This window comes from Cryptomeria japonica, chromosome 3, assembly GCF_030272615.1.
Source record: "Cryptomeria japonica chromosome 3, Sugi_1.0, whole genome shotgun sequence".
NCBI lineage: Eukaryota > Viridiplantae > Streptophyta > Pinopsida > Cupressales > Cupressaceae > Cryptomeria > Cryptomeria japonica.
Window position 1 is genome coordinate 127,213,103 of NC_081407.1, and position 17,653 is coordinate 127,230,755.

At 39.0% G+C, this 17,653-nt stretch overlaps 1 protein-coding gene across 5 annotated transcripts in view; it reads right to left on the minus strand.

Annotated features, from left to right (window-relative positions):
• Positions 1–17,653, minus strand: part of LOC131066540 (uncharacterized) — a 275,016-nt gene that overhangs the window by 251,177 nt on the left and 6,186 nt on the right. For 4 of the 5 annotated variants that reach the window (XM_058001323.2, XM_058001322.2, XM_058001321.2 and 1 more), the window contains exons 2-4: positions 11,069–11,212; positions 10,757–10,912; positions 10,219–10,383 (exon numbers count right to left, since the gene is read on the minus strand). In XM_058001323.2, the coding sequence (XP_057857306.1) occupies positions 10,219–10,383; positions 10,757–10,912; positions 11,069–11,212 (465 nt within the window). Of the gene's footprint in view, positions 1–2,351; positions 2,481–10,218; positions 10,384–10,756; positions 10,913–11,068; positions 11,213–17,653 lie in introns of those variants that run through there. The other variant, XM_059218104.1, reaches the window with a different exon arrangement.

A 17,653-nucleotide genomic window follows, 5' to 3' on the forward strand; every position in this document is an offset into this window, starting at 1 on the left:
AAGGGCAGCAAACTAATTCTGAGACAGCGAATCTCCTCCATGACCAGCGAATCACATTCATGATCAGCGAACTAAATCCACGATCAGCGAATGATCCCTGTGATCTGCAATTGATCTTCATGTCACCAAATTGTCTTCTTTGATTAGCATATCATCTTCGATCAAGGATATTGCAGATAAGTTTGCCCTAGATCAGATTTACATGCTGCTGTTCATACTACTGTGTATGCCCTAATTCAGTTTTATATTCTGCTGTTCATATTGCTTCAAGTGGTGAAGCAAAGTTGTAAGACACATACTGATTACTGTCTAATATAAACTAAGATTCATTGATGGGTTTTTCACCTCCAAGAGGGAGGTTTTCCCAGGGTATTCTTGTGTTCTCTATGTTCATTGTGATAATTTTGTTAATTGCTATCAGTCTGATCTAAACTTAACAGTTGATTCAACTCAGCCTTCTTGAAGACAAAATTTCTCTTGAAGCAGACTAGCTACGATAGTGAAAGATCTACTCCAGTTGGTGTTGTTGGAGATATCTTACAGGTATTTGACAATGCAATCAAGGATAAAGGTAATTCCATTTTTCCTAGATTCAAGAAGTTTCTTTGCTCTGTTTGCTCTGTTTGTTGGTTTTGAAAGGAACAGTTTGAAGAGCTTGAGGTGATAGTGTGTGCTTAAAATCTGAGATTAAAATATTATTTGTTTCTAAATACTCCTTCCAGCCATACCTTCATTCTATATCCACAAAGGAAGCCGTGTGAATTTAAAATGCCCAAAGAGGTATCAAAAATACCTAAGGTGCCTTTATTAGCCTGCAAGCCCATCAAGACTATTCGTGAGATAGCTGCTGCAGTAAGAACACAGGGTCCCAGCTTATCCTGACATGAGTAAGTGAAAAAGACAAAAGAGTCCTAAGCTTATACAAGGGAAATCTTACACTTAGCTGGGGAAGAATATATATATTAAGATTATCATGGCAAAAGGAAGATAAATCAAAAGTCTTCAATAATGATATTTATCCACCCTTTCATAATGAGTTGGCATCGAATGGTAAGGAGCTGTTAAAAAACTAGAGAGTGAATCACCTTTTGAGGTCAAAATGGCACTAGTAAACAAGGTGAAGCTATGTGTCGATTGATGTGAGAATACTCTTATCTCTAGTGTGGCCTAAACTTGTGATTAATCATTGATGTTTTTAAGAGCCGATTTCTTCAAGTGAGGATGTGAGGAAAAGTTACCTCCCTTGTGTGGGTTTTAATTACCATCAAATCTGTAAGAAGTGAAGACTTGCTTGCTTACTGTATAGACGCCTTGTTTAAAAAAAGAATGATGTTGAAGATTAAAATAGAGCTGGACGCCTTCTTTATTATTCCTGATTGATTGTGAGGGTCAATTCTGAATGTTGGAAGCTTGCTGTTCCTTATGTGATGCATCTCCTTCTATAATCTCAGCGTATTGAATTAAGTTGATTCTGGTTGTATTCTGTTAATTTCATTGTCTAATTTAAATAGGTTATGAACAGCACTTAGTCACTAATTTGGCATGAAGAATTAAAGAGTTGATTGCTGTTCATTTCTGTGCATGAATATCTCTATACTATGCTGCAATATGAGGTTAACACTAGTAGCTTATTTTTGTTATCCATTGTTCCATTGTGAAGTTTCTTCTGCAGATTTACTAATAGAAATAGATATCAGAACAGTTCATAATTAGTTAGTCCTGCAAAAGATGGAAAGTAAACGTGCAATTGAGAATAGATCTTGCATACAAATACCGAAACACACCACATAAATTAGAGCATTCAAATTGTTCGAAACAATTACTCAGAGAGTAAAGGCAAAAAAAATTAGTAGCAAACAGGGTGGGACTTTACATTCCATTATTGGCATTTAGAACCGTGCCTTGCATGAAAATGACCAAACTTCATTCTAGTTGATGAAGTGCTTGTAACTCCTAGTGAAGTAACCTCTTATGGTTTTTCCCTTGTGTTTGGGTCACATTTGTGTTGTCATGGAATGGATTGCAGATGTTGTCACCCTCATCCTACTCCATGTTCAAGAAACCAAATATTGTATCTCCTAGTCCCACCTCTTGCCTAGGTTTCCTTTGGTGTTGTATGTAAAAATCCTTAATGGGCTCTGATTGTAGGGAAGTGTTTATAACCAGATTGTGCAGAGGGTAGTATTGAGTTTAAACGATTGCTAATTAAAATGCCTATGAATTCATTTGAATAGTCTGAATAGATAAATTAACCTTCATATTGCTGATGGAAAATACATTCAATATCCATCAACGCACTGGTTGACATTCAGAATATGTAATACAAAGGAGTTTAGTATTTCTGAGTGCACCTTTTGGTTCGTATTGTTGACAGTGTCCATTCTGCCATCCAATCCCTTTCTGAGACCTCTTCGTGGATTCACTGATCGTCCACGAGTTCTTCCACTTCCAAACTTGGCTATCGTCTAGACTGTCGTGGGTGTATGTCCCGATATCGGGTCACTGTGTAAATGTGCAAATGTCGTCTCCACAGCGAATGAATGTCGCCTTCCAAGTCTACGAACCCCTTCCGCTTCACACTGCATTTGTTGGAACTTCCGCATCATACTGTGTGTACTGGTGTATGCGTATTTCCATCCTTGGTTCACTGGTTTCGTGGCTCTCCAGATTTCCACGTGATTGAAGAGAGACTGCGTTTGTATTGTTAATGCCATCTCTTAATGTGGCCTGCGTGAGTTTGAAGTATCGTATTTGCCTCCAGCGTCGTAACTGCTCTCACCACGGTGTATAGAATATACACGTCTCTGCTCCCTGAATTAGCCTTCGCTACGCTTCACCTCACTGTTCAATGCTACGTTCAGTAATCCGATTCCAATAGGCCAGTACAACTGACGAAAGGAATTCAATTTCCAAAGGTTGAATCGTGTAGATAATCAACTTCTACCTCCAGATCTAATAATTTATTAAGTTCTCCGTCCCTCTCTCTTGGTGTTACCATCCTTTTATTCATCATCGATTGGTTAGGAATCCCGTAATAGTTAGGATTAGTTACGGAGGTAAAAGAAAATTAAAAGACATTCTTGTATATATTAATTATTTATATAAACGAAGGGAATTTATATAAGATAATTAATACATTTGTTTACACTTTCCTTTTATTGTTTATTAGGGGACATGACAGTCTCCCATGCCTCGTGTTGCTTGCCCTCAAGCAACTCCAAAACTCTTTCATTTTCCAGGTAGCATCATCCTCAGGCAGATTTTTCCATTTGATGAGGTATTCTCTGATAGTCATGTTCCGTAATTGTCTATCCCGTGTTTCCAAGATTACTTCTAGAATCATTTCGAGCTCCCCTTCATCATTCAAAGGAGGTAAATCTTTGGACACTGACACATGCTGTCCCAGAGCTTTCTTGAGACAAGACACATGAAATACATTATGTATCTTACTATCCATTGGTAAATCAAGTTCATAAGCAATTGCACCAACCTTCCGTACTACCTAATAGGGGCCGTAAAACCGAGGCTTTAGTTTCTCAAAGCCACTATGTTTGAGAGTAGATTGCCGATAAGGTTGCAACCTGAGAAATACCAAATCTCCCACCTCGAAATGATGTTCAACTCACTTTTTTTCCGCATAGATTTTCTGTTGATTCTGAGCACATTGCAAATTATCCTTAAGAGCTGTCAAAATGTCTTGGCTTTCTTGAAGCCAATCACGAGTTCTAGGAACATTGCTCTGGTCAAAAGCAAGGTCGAGAAAAGAGAGTACATCATAGCCGTATAATGCCTTGAAAGGAGACATACCAATTGACATATGAAAAGTAGTATTATAACAATATTCACCCAGATATAACCAACGAACCCAAGCTTTCTGATGACCGGATACATAATTACGAAGATAACCTTCAATCCACTTATTCACTATTTATGTCTGTCCATCGATTTGCGGATGATAACTGGTGCTAAGATTCAACTCTATACCTGTCAACCTGAAAAGCTCCCCCCAAAATATGCTCAAAAATCGGCTATCTCTATCACTGATTATAGTCTTTGGTAAACCATGTAATCAGAACACCTCTCTGAAGAATAACTCTGCAACCTGGACTGCTGTAAATGCTGTTGTGATAGGAAAAAAGTGTGCAAATTTAGTTAATCTATCAACCACCACAAAAATACAATCTTTACCTTGGGATTTCGGTAAACCTGTGATGAAGTCCATGGATATACTTTCCCATTTCTGATCTGGTATAGGTAGTGGTTGTAATAACCCGGCAGGATATGTCTGTTCTGCTTTATTTTGCTGCAAGTGGTGCATTCCTTGACATAGCGTAGGACATCGTTTTTTAAGCCTTTCCAAGTGAACCTTTCTCTTACCTGACGATATGTTTTGAAGTATCCTGGATGCCCTGCTAGAGGAAGGTCATGCATAGATTGAAGGATTTTCCCCTTTAACTTCGATCATAGAGTTAAATAAATCATGTCCTTGTAATAGATAACATCATTAACAATTTTATATTTATCGTCCTGTATATTACCATCTAGCAAATCACATGCAAAAGAATCCTTTGAATACTCGACCAACAATAAAGATTTCCAATCAGCTGTTACAACAGATAGAGCATTGACTTCAAGCCTTCTAGATAACGCTGCGGCAACCACATTATTCTTACCTTTTACATAGTCAATCTCAAAGTCATAAGCTTGAATTTTACTAATCCACTTTTGTTGCCTGTCATTCAAATCTTTTTTTTCCAAGAAATATCTCAAACTGTTATGGTCAGTTTTCACCACAAATCTGCTACCCACCAAATACTGTCTAAATTTGGTCAATGCATGCATAATAGCCAACATTTCTTTATCATAGATGGAATATAATTTCTCAAGTTTATTAAGTTTCATGCTTTCGTAAACTATAGGATGTTTGTTTTGCATTAAAACCGCCCCTATTCCATCACCAGAAGCATCACATTCCAACACAAAAGGCTGATTAAAATCTGGAAGAGCAAGTACTGGGCAAGAGCTCATTACCTCTTTGAGTTTCTCAAATACCTGTTGAGCTTCCTCAGTCCATCGGAATGCCCCCTTTCCTGGTAAAATCTGTCAAGGGTGCCCCAAGCTGTGAAAAACCTTTGACAAATCTCCTGTAATAACTGCATAGGCCAAAGAATCCCCTTAATTCTGTAAGGTTCCGTGGTGGTGGCCACTCCAAAATGGCTCTTATCTTCTCTTAATGGACCTGTACCCCTATTGCACTGATCATATGCCCTAAATACAAAATTTCAGTCATTCCAAATTCACATTTAGAAGCCTTTGCATACAATGATTGTGATCCCATAATTCCAAGAATTGTGTCAATATGTTTCAAATGCTCTTCCCATGTTTTGCTATAAATCAATATGTCATCAAAGAATACTAGCAAGAATTTTCTTAACTGTTTGTTAAAAATATGATTCAAACAGGACTGAAATGTTGTCGGAGCATTTGTTAGACCAAACGACATAACCAACAATTCATAATGGCCATAGTGACAATGGAAAACAGTTTTATGAATGTCTTGTTCTCTTAACTTAATCTGATGATACCCTAATCTCAAATCAATTTTAGAAAAATAGATAGCACCATGCAATTCATCTAACAATTCATCAATTCGAGGGATTGGATACCTGTTTTTTATTGTTTTTTTGTTAAGAGCTCTATAATCAATACACATTCGAAGAGTTCCATCCTTCGTTTTGACCAACACTACAGAGGATGCAAAAGGACTAGAGCTGGGTCTGATGTGCCCCATATCCAATAATACCTTAATTGATTTTTCTATTTCATCCCTGAATGTTTTAGGGTGTCTATAAGGAGTAGTAATCACTGGTTTAGCACCTTCTTCTAATTCAATAGTATGTTCAAAACCTCTATCAGGGGGAACTCCTGGAGGAATATCATTAAAAACCAAATAATGTGAATCTAATACTGTTAACAAATCAGCTTGATAAGATTTAGATTCAAAACCTGATACCTTGTTGGAGATTAAACATTGTGCTGACCATGCTACATCCCCATGTCTGAAAATAGCTTCCATTCTCTTCGCACTGACAATCCTAGGCCCACTGTCAGACATACCACAGAGGACTACTTTCTTATCATCAATTTTAAAAGAGAATTCCATTCTTTTAAAGCTCTGTGTATATTCATCTAATGTTTCCATCCACTGTATGCCCAGAATAACATTAGTGTCAGCCAAATCAATCACATAAAAATCATCAGTAATAGTGTAATTGGCAATAGTAATATTCAATTTAGGAACTTTATGAGTGCTAGACAAATTAGTTCCACCTGCTACTCTAACATCAAATCCCTCATGTTTTTCTGTCCGCAATCCACGTTTTTCTACGAGTGTTGCATCTATAAAATTATGAGTAGAACCACTATCAAGCATAACAATTACACGTTGTCCATTCAAAACTCCTAACTCTGAAAATATTATAATGTGGGGTTCCTGTCATGGATGCTATTACTCCTTATTGTTTGGTACCTATTTCTGTCTCAGTATTCGAAGGTGTTCGTTCTATGTTAGGATTAACATTCTCTTCATCCTCACTATCAAACATAACCTCAATATAATGAATTTTTCCCTTCCCTAAACATCTATGTCCAGGCTGCCATGCTTCCCTACAACTGAAACATAGTTTTTTCCTTCTGAGCTCTTCTCTTTCCTCTTTATCCAACCTGTTTTTAGGGAAATCATCTTTGTTGAAAAGTTGTTTGTCTTTTTCTGGTTTAGGAGGTGGTCCTTTGTTAAAAGATTTTCCTTTTGAAGATGGTTCCAATTCTCTTGCCCTTTTGACAGCTGTTTGTAAAGTAGGGGGATTTAAGGATTTAACCCACCCTTTGAGGGAATCAAACAATCCATCAAAAAATATCACAATCTTATGTCTTTCTGGGATTTCAGTCACTAAGATAGCCAATTTTTCAAATTCAGAAATATATTGTTCAACAGTTCCAGTTTGCTTAAGTTGAGTCAATTCCTTAAGATGTAATTCAGGATCTTTAGAATCAAACCTATCAATAAGTTTCTCAGTAAACTCAACATAAGTACCTATCAAATTATGACCCAGAGTTATTTGTCCATGATGCCACCATTCATGTGCTACACCATCAAGATGTAATGCAGCATATTTAATTGCCTCTTCTTCCATCATAGGGTTTAATTGGAAATATGTATCTAGTTTTTGCACCCAAGCCTGAGCAGTTGTCTTACCTGAGCCATCAAAATAAGGGATGGACATCTTTCCAATTTTTCTTTGTAATTCACTGTTGTTTCCTCGCTGTCCTCTTGGTCTATGTTTCATTCTGACATCTAAATATTCTCTAAATGTCATTGATGCTCTGAATTCTTCACCAGAACCTAACCAGTCTTGATGTATTTCTTCCTGAATTTCTCTTATTGTAGGTTCATTTTCAGGGTGCTAGTTTCTAGCAGTAAATGTAGGCATAAATGGTCTTGCTGTTCCTATTCTTTCCGGCTGATTATTAACTGACTGTTCATCTCTACCCCCAATGTTTCCCCCATTATGCTGATTATTTTGTCTTCCATTATTTTGGTGATGATTAATATTATTAGCCATAAACTGGGTCATCAAGTTAAGTCATTCTATTGACATTATCCTGCATATCTTGCTGACTTCTGATTAATGCAGCCAATAAATCCCTATTGTTATCCGGGTCTCCCATGGTGGTTTCAAAAATTAATTTCTCGTCTGCTTCTGTGTGGCTATCCTCAATTTCAAATGGAATTGATGAACTAGTCTGTGCTAAAAGCAAGTTTGAAAATCTGTTTTGACAGGCCCTAGTACTTCGGAAATTATAATTTCCTTGGTGCATACTCAGCTGTGCATTAAATTTTCTGAAACATACCCTACAGGCTGGCAGGATTTAAAGCTCTGATACCACTGTAAAAATCCTTAATGGGCTCTGATTGTAGGGAAGTGTTTATAACCAGATTGTGCAGAGGGTATTATTGAGTTTAGACAATTGCTAATTAAAATGCCTATGAATTCATTTGAATAGTCTGAATAGATAAATTAACCTTCATATTGCTGATGGAAAATACATTCAATATTCATCAATGCACTGGTTGACATTCAGAATATGTAATACAAAGGAGTTTAGTATTTCTAAGTGCACCTTTTGGTTCGTATTGTTGACAGTGTCCATTCTGCCATCCAATCCCTTTCTGAGACCTCTTCGTGGATTCACTGATCGTCCACGAGTTCTTCCACTTCCGAACTTGGCTATCGTCTAGACTGTCGTGGGTGTATGTCCCGATATCGGGTCACTGTGTAAATGTGCAAATGTCGTCTCCACAGCGAATGAATGTCGCCTTCCAAGTCTACGAACCCCTTCCGCTTCACACTGCATTTGTTGGAACTTCCGCATCATACTGTGTGTACTGGTGTATGCGTATTTCCATCCTTGGTTCACTGGTTTCGTGGCTCTCCAGATTTCCACGTGATTGAAGAGAGACTGCGTTTGTATTGTTAATGCCATCTCTTAACGTGGCCTGCGTGAGTTTGAAGTATCGTATTTGCCTCCAGCGTCGTAACTGCTCTCACCACGGTGTATAGAATATACACGTCTCTGCTCCCTGAATTAACCTTCGCTACGCTTCACCTCACTGTTCAATGCTACGTTTAGTAATCCGATTCCAATAGGCCAGTACAACTGACGAAAGGAATTCAATTTCCAAAGGTTGATATCGTGTAGATAATCAACTTCTACCTCCAGATCTAATAATTTATTAAGTTCTCCGTCCCTCTCTCTTGGTGCTACCATCCTTTTATTCATCATCGATTGGTTAGGAATCCCGTAATAGTTAGGATTAGTTACGGAGGTAAAAGAAAATTAAAAGACGTTCTTGTATATATTAATTATTTATATAAACGAAGGGAATTTATATAAGATAATTAATACATTTGTTTACACTTTCCTTTTATTGTTTATTAGGGGACATGACATTGTAAGTGTTGTTGGATGCATCCAGGGTGTCAATTTGAGGTAGATAATTCCCTCATCCTACCCTTGTGTTGTGTTCATGAAAGAATGTAATTGCAGGATTAGGAACCAGTCGTCATCATCATGCAGTTCTATTGAAGCAGAGGTTCTGTGTTGAAGAGTCTTATCTATTTTATTATAGAAGTCTTTGCAGAGTGTCTTTTCTTAGTTCAGTGTGTTATGAGCTGCATCTGTGAACTTCATCCATACTGTGGATGTATGTGCAACCTTAAAGAAGGAATGAGAAGTGTGTTATGAGCTGCAGATTTAAAATCAGACTGTATCTTAAATGTGTTCTTTCAAAAGGATGGAATAGTCCCTGTTGGAGATGAGATTCTAATAGTATTATGGACAATTGCAGAATTTCTGTGTGTTGGTCTTTGCTCAAAGAGTGCAGAAATGTTATTAATCTGTATGACTGTATTCTGAGCTATGAGAGTTTTACATATGTCAAAGTAAAAGAGAGAGCTTGTATAGTCTTTCAATTCTTGACTTTGTATTTTGTGTTTTCGAGTTGGTGCTCATTAGGATTGTAGTCTTTGTTCTTATTATGTGAGTAGGTGCTCACTTCTGTAATAGGGTTGGTGCCCATTCTTAAATCATGAAAGTTTTCAGTGCCGTGGTTTTTTATCCAGTTGGGTTTTCCACGGGATAAATCTTGAGTTCTTCATGTGTCCATTATTTCAACTCTACTATTTGGATCTGTTTGTTTAACTAAAAGTTACTGAGATACTGATTCACCCCCCCCCCCCCCCCTCTCAGTATCTTTGTCTTGTTTTTCAAGAAGATCCAACACCTATTCTCACTCTATCCCTCCATATACAAGACAATACTGTCGGGCTGTGACTTCCATAAATCATTGTTGACACATATCATGGCATAATTGAAATACAGATAATGTCATCAAGCATATGAATATGAATGTTCTCTCACTGATACAAATGAACGAAAAAGCATTCTAAATACAGAGAACGATGTTTGTTAGGATATTAGGATTTGTCAAAAATTATGATACTATACTATAGTTAGGATATAAGTTTACCTGTCCTCAAGTTTTCAGTGAAACGAGGGATTAGTTATTGGAGCACACTACTGATAAATGCATGTAAAGCCATATAGAGACTAGTAGATAATAGATGACCCCAAAAAATCAAAGCAAAAAGATACTACCTGTAAGTGCAAGAGAATGTGCAGCACCACATGCTACACGAACAAAATGAAAATCACGAGTCCCTTTGACTATGCGAGGCTGAATAACATCCACAATACCAATAGCATCTCCATACCCCAACTGACCTAGATCTGCTGCACCCCATGACACTAATGCTCCAACATCTGTTACATAAAAATTCAATGAAGCGTCTTTTTTATTATTAGAACATGAGAACCAGAAACTGCAAGCACAATTTTATGATCTTTCTTTAAAACTTTTACATATACTAAGATAATTTATGCAATTAGACCAAAATCAACACAATACGAAGCTGCATGTAACTAGTCAACCAACGATACTAAGATAATTCTTCAAATTCTAATGCATTATAGCAGTGTGTATTTGAATAATCCAGTGCTGACTAAACTATTAAATAGACTGTCCATGAGAATACATTCCCAATTTAGTTTTGCTATCAAAAAAGTGTTACAGAGAAACAAATCATATCTTGAATTGCAGATCATACTCCAGAGATAAATATTAATCCATTGACACCTGTTATGGCAATAGTATGAGCTTGGCCACAAGCCACATGTGATATGCGATATGTGTCTAAAGCAGATATCTGAACAGGAGATAACTGTGACTCTCGAACTCGGGCTCCTAGCTGACCAGAATCATTATTTCCTGTCATATATAGCTCTCCCTCACCTAGCACAAGGACCATCAAAATCTGTCAAACTTCCTGGATACAGATTCTATGAAATACACATGCTTCCATTTTGACCAGAAAAGCTTAACTTTTTTTAAAACTTTTAGTCTAGACTCTAGACAAATGAAGATAAGAATAGGCAGCTACAGTATAACCTGTAAGGAATGCTGTATGAAGATCATTGGCTGCAATATGCACAATGTCCTTGTCCAATAATGACCTGATAGGTGTTGGATAATTGCGGCCTCTATCATCTCCCAAGCCCAGCTGCCCAAGATCTCCACTTCCCCATGCAAGAACTACAAAATTCAAATATAGATTTTTAATGAATGAAAATTTTAGTTCACCAGTTACTGCAAAAATAACTTGTTAAACATTTGCCTCCCATACAGAAGAGTGGGTCTTCATTTAACTCATGACTAAAGAAAATTCAAAATCAAATATCCATGTTTGACAGTTGCTGTCAAATTAATATAACATATAAGTTTGATAAGTGAAACGTTTATTTCAACAATTGCTACAAGAGTAACTCTTAAAGCATATGCAACCTATAGATAAGAACATGAAATTGTTTAAATCAAAACTAAATTAGATTTAAAAAGTGTCCTGCAAATTAACCATGCACTCCTAATATTTCACAGAAATTATTGCTTGCTAAAATTTACAAAATATTGTCACAACCTACAGGAGAAACAATAATTCAAATAAAGATCAGCATACTACTTGCCGAAAACTCGCAAATTTTTTTGTTTGGCGAGTATTTACGACTTTAACTCGCAAAAGAAATTCGCCAAGTTCGTTCCACCCTCTACGAGTAGGCATGGTGGACCCACCCTCTACGAGTAGGTATGGTGGGTATCATAGTGTACTTGTTCACCCTCTACGAGTAGGCATGGTGAGCCCACCCTCTGCGAGTAGGTATGGTAGGTATCATGGAAGAAGTTCCATGATGAGTTTGTTCACCCTCTGGGAGTAGCTATGGTGTGTCTCATCCATGGGAGTAGCCATGGTGGTAGTCACTATGTGACTTGGTCATTCAGAAGGAATCCTCCCTAGCTAAGAGGGAGTGTTGATGTGTAGCTAGGTCGGATCCCTTCTAGGGCCAACCTAGTACACAAAATGCTAAGTGGCATGTCGGCCTTAGCATTTTGATATTTAACTTTATTATGTAAACCCTATTTGGGTCAAGCCGTATTTGGCCAATGGGTGTAACTTTTATGATATATGTAACTTGTGATGACGTGATAGGTCAAGACCTATTCATGTAACTTGTAAATGCATTTAAATTATATTGTATCTTGGCGCCAAAATGCTCAAGGCCGACCAAGGGTTATTGTGTGTATGATCTCCTATATATGAAAGGAGACTTGAGGATCTCAAAGAATTCATTGAAGCAAGCAAATCTATCTCATGCGAACCATCTCTGATCAGCAGAGGGCATCTTCAGCAACATATATCTGCACTGCGGCATTTATCTATGACAGCAAATCTGTGCAAGGAGGAGCAAACCTGTTCTAAGGCTTAGTGAATCTAATTCTGCACATCCCAACCTACCTAAACTCTGCCGAATTTATGTTCATGCTGAGCAAACCCACTCAAGGCCAAGCGAACACTAATTCATCATCAGCGAAGACATTGCTAGGCTGCCAAACTTGATTCAGACGGGGCGAAGCACCTTAGGTCTTCCGAATTTAGTCTCAATTCGGCTGACAGTAACTATGATCTACATACACATTCAATCGTTCATCTTCAGATAAGTTCACTCCTGTTGCTGTGTGCCCTAAAGGGGATAACGTTTGTAATCTACTACTTGTTGTGACCTTTTTCACACATCGCCCCATTGCAAATGGGGACCCTCTGATTTTCCTACTTTCTAGGGTTTTGTTAGCGTCCTATGACCTTTTGCTGCAGTTTCACCAAGCCTTGTCCAGTTCAGAGCATTTCAAGCCCTAACGATTGAAAGTTAGTTTTTGCAAGTTATGTGATTCCGAAGTGTGAACACCACCAGAGTGCTTAGAGAGGCCAAAGGATGAAGATCGTAATTGATTTGGACGAATTTGGACAACTTTCTATTTTTAGAAAGTTTGCTTTTTTGCTTTTTTCCTATTTTTTAGGAAGTTTCGTTTTTGGCATTTTTAGCCCGATCCCCGGTATGGCTATTTTTAGAAAGTTTTTCCTATTTTTTAGGGATGTCTGCTTTTTTGCTTTTTCGGGATGCAAACCTAGGGTTTACACTTGTACCATTGACCTGCTTCGACCGGAACTCAAAAATTCCAAGTTTTGACCTAAAAAAGCTAAATCCCTAGATTTTAGGCTTTTTACTTTTTCGGGATGCAAACCTAGGGTTTACACTTGTACCACTGACCTGCTTCGACCGGAACTCGAAAATTCCAAGTTTTGACCTAAAAAAGTTGAATCCCTAGATTTTAGGCTTTTTGCTTTTTCCAGGATGCAAACCTAGGGTTTACACTCGTACTACTGACCAGCTTCGACCGGAACTTGAAAATTCCAAGTTTCGATCTAAAAAGCTAAATCCCTAGATTTTAGGCTTTTTGCTGCTTCAAATGATCCACCTAAAGCATGGATTTCAAATTTCAAGTTAATCAGGTTAAATTAGATTAAACTGTGAAATTTTGAAGTTTCTCTGAAAATAATTCTAAGTCTGGCTAACAAAGGTTTTTGAAGTATTTTTGCAGATTCAAACCCCACCACGATGCAAGAGAGGCCATGAAGGAGCCTTGCCTGAAGTCCGCCATGCCTTAGAAGGCTGTGTGGGTGCTCAGTCTAAAGTCCGCCATGCCTTTGGGAGGTCACATGGGTGCCAAGCCAAAAGTCCGCCATGCATTTGGAGGTCATGAGGGAGACACCTTCAAAGTCCGCCCAAGCATGTGGAGAGATAGAAGAGCCAAGTCCACCAAGGTTAGGAGGGTCGAAGTGAAGGAGCCTCCACCAAAGTCCGCCATAGGTTAGGGACCATGTAGGGGACACCACCAAAGTCCGCCCAAGCAAGAGGAGCTAAGGCCAAAGTCCGCCATGCCTTGGGAGAGTCATGAGGAGGGAACTTCAAAGTCCGCCCCATGCCTTAGCCAAAATTTTGCCTTGAAGAGAGCTATGAGGGGAGCCTTCCAAAGTCCGCCCAATGTGGAGAGCCTTCCAAAGACAGCCCAAGCAAGAAGAGGGATGCCTAAAGTCCGCCCAAGTAATGGAGGAGCACACCTCAAAGTCCGCCAAGGTTAGAGGGGCCATGAAGGAGCTAACACCAAAGTCCGCCCAAGGTGGAGCACTCTCCAAAGTCCGCCCCATGCCTTTGGGAGGTCACATGAGTGCCAAGTCCCAAGTCCACCAAAGGTAAAGGAGGCCATGAAGGTCCTTACTCCAAAGTCCGCCCCACCTAGAGAGGCCATGGAGGAGTCAACACCAAAGTCCGCCAAGGCAAAGGAGGCCATGTGGGAGCAAGGGTCAAAGTCCGCCCCAATGCCTTAGCCAAATTTTCACTTTAATGGAGGCCAAGGAGGAGCTCTAGCTAAAGTCCACCATACCTTGGAAAATATCCAAAAGTGCGCCAAAATTCAAGAAAATTGGAAATTCAAAATTTAAAAATTTCACCAAGGCATTGAAAAGTCAAACACAATCAATATGATGTCATAAAAAACTTATCTAAAATTTTGAATTCGAAGACCAAAATAGAAAGTTTTTCAAAATGGAATATTGGAAGATTAACAAGGATTTCGAACTTGAAAGTCAAAATGGACAGTTTCTAAAAAGGGAAATTCATGGATTGTCAGATATTTTTCAACCTCAACCAAAATAGAAAGTTTCCAGAGAAGAATATTGGAGGATTAATTAATATTTCAAACTTATAAACCAAAATAGAAACTTTTGGAAGATATTTTCAAAATTGGAAAAATGACCAAAAACTTTCCGAAAGAACTGGAGATGAAATTAGAAGTATTTTTTAAAGGTTTCTACTTGAGAATTTAACCTTGCTTACAAATACTTCATTTTTAACTTCATTATTACATCAACAACTTCGAAATTACTGAGGAAAGCTTGGTTAAAGTTCAGTTTGAAAATCATCTGGACAAGGATTTTGACATTTTTGGAAGCTGGATAATCGCTTTAGACCAGATTTTTCGCGGATTTTTGGAGGACAATTAAGGCGTGAGAAGATTATTTAACCTTCGCTGAAAATTTCTGAATATTTTCGAGAAGATTTCTAGCCCTGTTTCTACACATTTGAAGGTGAAATCAGATTCATAACGCAGATTTATGAATTTTTCTGAATATTTTCAAGAACTTGAGAAATATTTTTTCAAAAATTTTTGAAAAAAAATATTTTTTTTTGGTTAAAATTTTTGAAAGTTTTAACACTTGATGGTGACTTCAACCAGCCTCAAGGCTGAGGGTCTGGAGGTGAAAATTCAATTTTTGTGGCTAAGTATGAGAGTGAAAAATGGAAAATTTTCCAACACTTAGCCATTTCGCAGCCCCGTTATTTTTTTCAAAATTTTGCAGAAATTTTCTAACTTAAAGTTTTCATCATTCATCTGCAGGTCTAAGACACCATGAAGTTCCAAGTAGATAAAGATGCTCCTCCAGAGTCAAGGATGACTTCAAAATGGAAGAACATCAGCGACACCAACCTCGGACACATCAATTTGAGGGAGTTTAAGAAGCGAATGTTTGGTCTGGACAACCTTGTGCCTACCACCATTGCACGAAAAATGATGAAGAGTGGTATCGTGCACGCTGCCAACTTCCTCCCCACCATGCAGTGCAATGAACTAGTAGTTGAATGTGCCAAACACTACAACCCCATCAGTAAGGATATTCTTGCGCCTGATGGAAGAGTGTTGGCGAATGTCAGCCATGAGGCCATCAGAGAGGCCTTCAGGATCCCTGAGTACCACAACGCAGTATATATGACCAAGGACGAAGCTGACAGTCTGTACCACGACCACCTGGAAGAATATGATGCCATAGTTAATCATTCTTGGCTAAACAAGCCAAGGAAGGGCACCTCCAAACTCCAGAGAAAGAGCCTAGTGCGAGCATACTTCAAGGAGGACATTGGGGACATGATCGTCTTGCTCAATAGAATAATAGGAAATCCTCAGGGAGCTCCATTCGAACCCTAGATGTATTATTTCATTAATGAAATAATCAATGGAGTAAAAATGATAGACTGGGCCCGTATGATCAGCGACAACCTAGACAGCCAGCTAAGGAATCTGGAGGCGAATAGGACTTTCTTCATGAGTTCTTACTTGTTCTATTCTTTAGCTAGGACCTACAGGTACAGAGGTCTCACTTGTAGAGGAGAAGTTGGGAACAAGGAGAACCAATTTCCGGTATATGATTGCTATCCCCAACTCCATATGGAGGAGAAGTTCCATTTCAAAAGGGTGAATGATACCTTCCTGATGCACATCACCCAGACCCTTCAAGGTGGCCTGCACTAGAGGCTCTCTCAAGAGTCTATGGACTTCATCGGTCGGTTCGGGTGTTGGTACATCCAATATCCAAAGTTCACTTACCTCCGAATTCAGGGATTCTCTGGGCCCCCATACAAGCTTCCAGCTTACCCTACCAACCAAGTGGTGTTGATCAAGGTTGTGAGACAATTGGAGGAGTATATAGTGATTCAAAGGGATAAGCAGAAGAAGGCAGGGACATCCTCACTTACAATTGGTAATGGGCTGGAAACATGTCCATCATCACAGGCTGCAACTACCGCTGAGAAAGAACTGGCCTGGTATCCCTTCTACCAATACAAGGCAAGAAAAGATTTCGATCCATTCCATAGGATAAAGATCGAAAGGACGACGTTTGAGCACAGACTGGATCTAGAAGACTACTGGGCTAATGCAGTTGATAGTTTTGAGATCCGAAAGAGGTTCTGGTCAAGAATTCCTTTGAGTATGGTGAGAGCAACGAAAGTATTCAAAGTTGCCGATCAAGTAGAAGAAAGCCTAGAACTTCAGCAGCCGGGTTTTGAGAAGATGAAGAATGAACCCTTAGTCTTGATAGATTGGACAGAGGGAGAAAAATCAGATCTAGCAGACCTCATGAGGTCGGTGGTTGAGTACTCAAGGTGGTGGGCGTCTGAAAAGACAAAACAGTTGAAGGCCAAAGGTGTGGTTTTAACTTATGAATTAATGGAAGTAGATGATACTCTGTCCATCCATCCTTGTACCTCCGTCGGTGATGCTCGGAATCCAGAAAGTGTTGGATCTCGAAAGAGAAAGGAGTTGGGTGGAAGCTCCACAAAGTGCACAGGGAAGAGGGTTGTAGGTGAGAGAAGAGAATCCAACGAAAGTCACTCCATCCTAAGTGTTGCTTCCATTGCGCCTGATCAGAGTACAATTGGGGAACAAGAGATAGACATCTATGTGAGTGATGATGAAGTAAGAGTGCTTTCTCAGCCAGTTGAGGAGGTGATGGAGAAGGTCTTCCGAACTCCAGACAGGGGGCAGGATGAAGCCCCTATAATTTTCTTGGATGGCATACCAGCGAACCCAAGAGAAGCAGACGATGAGTTTGATCGGAATACTCTAGAACAATCAACCATTCCTGATTGGCTAAGAGCCAGAATAAAGGCCAAGGTTCCCAAGGAGGTCCACTCAACCGAGGAGGCTACCGCGCATTCCTGGAGAAGGTGAATGAGCCCGCCGCAGCTAAACCGCCCAAACCAACCAGGAAGTTCTCCCTGATTCAGAGGAACAATGTCGGATTCAGGA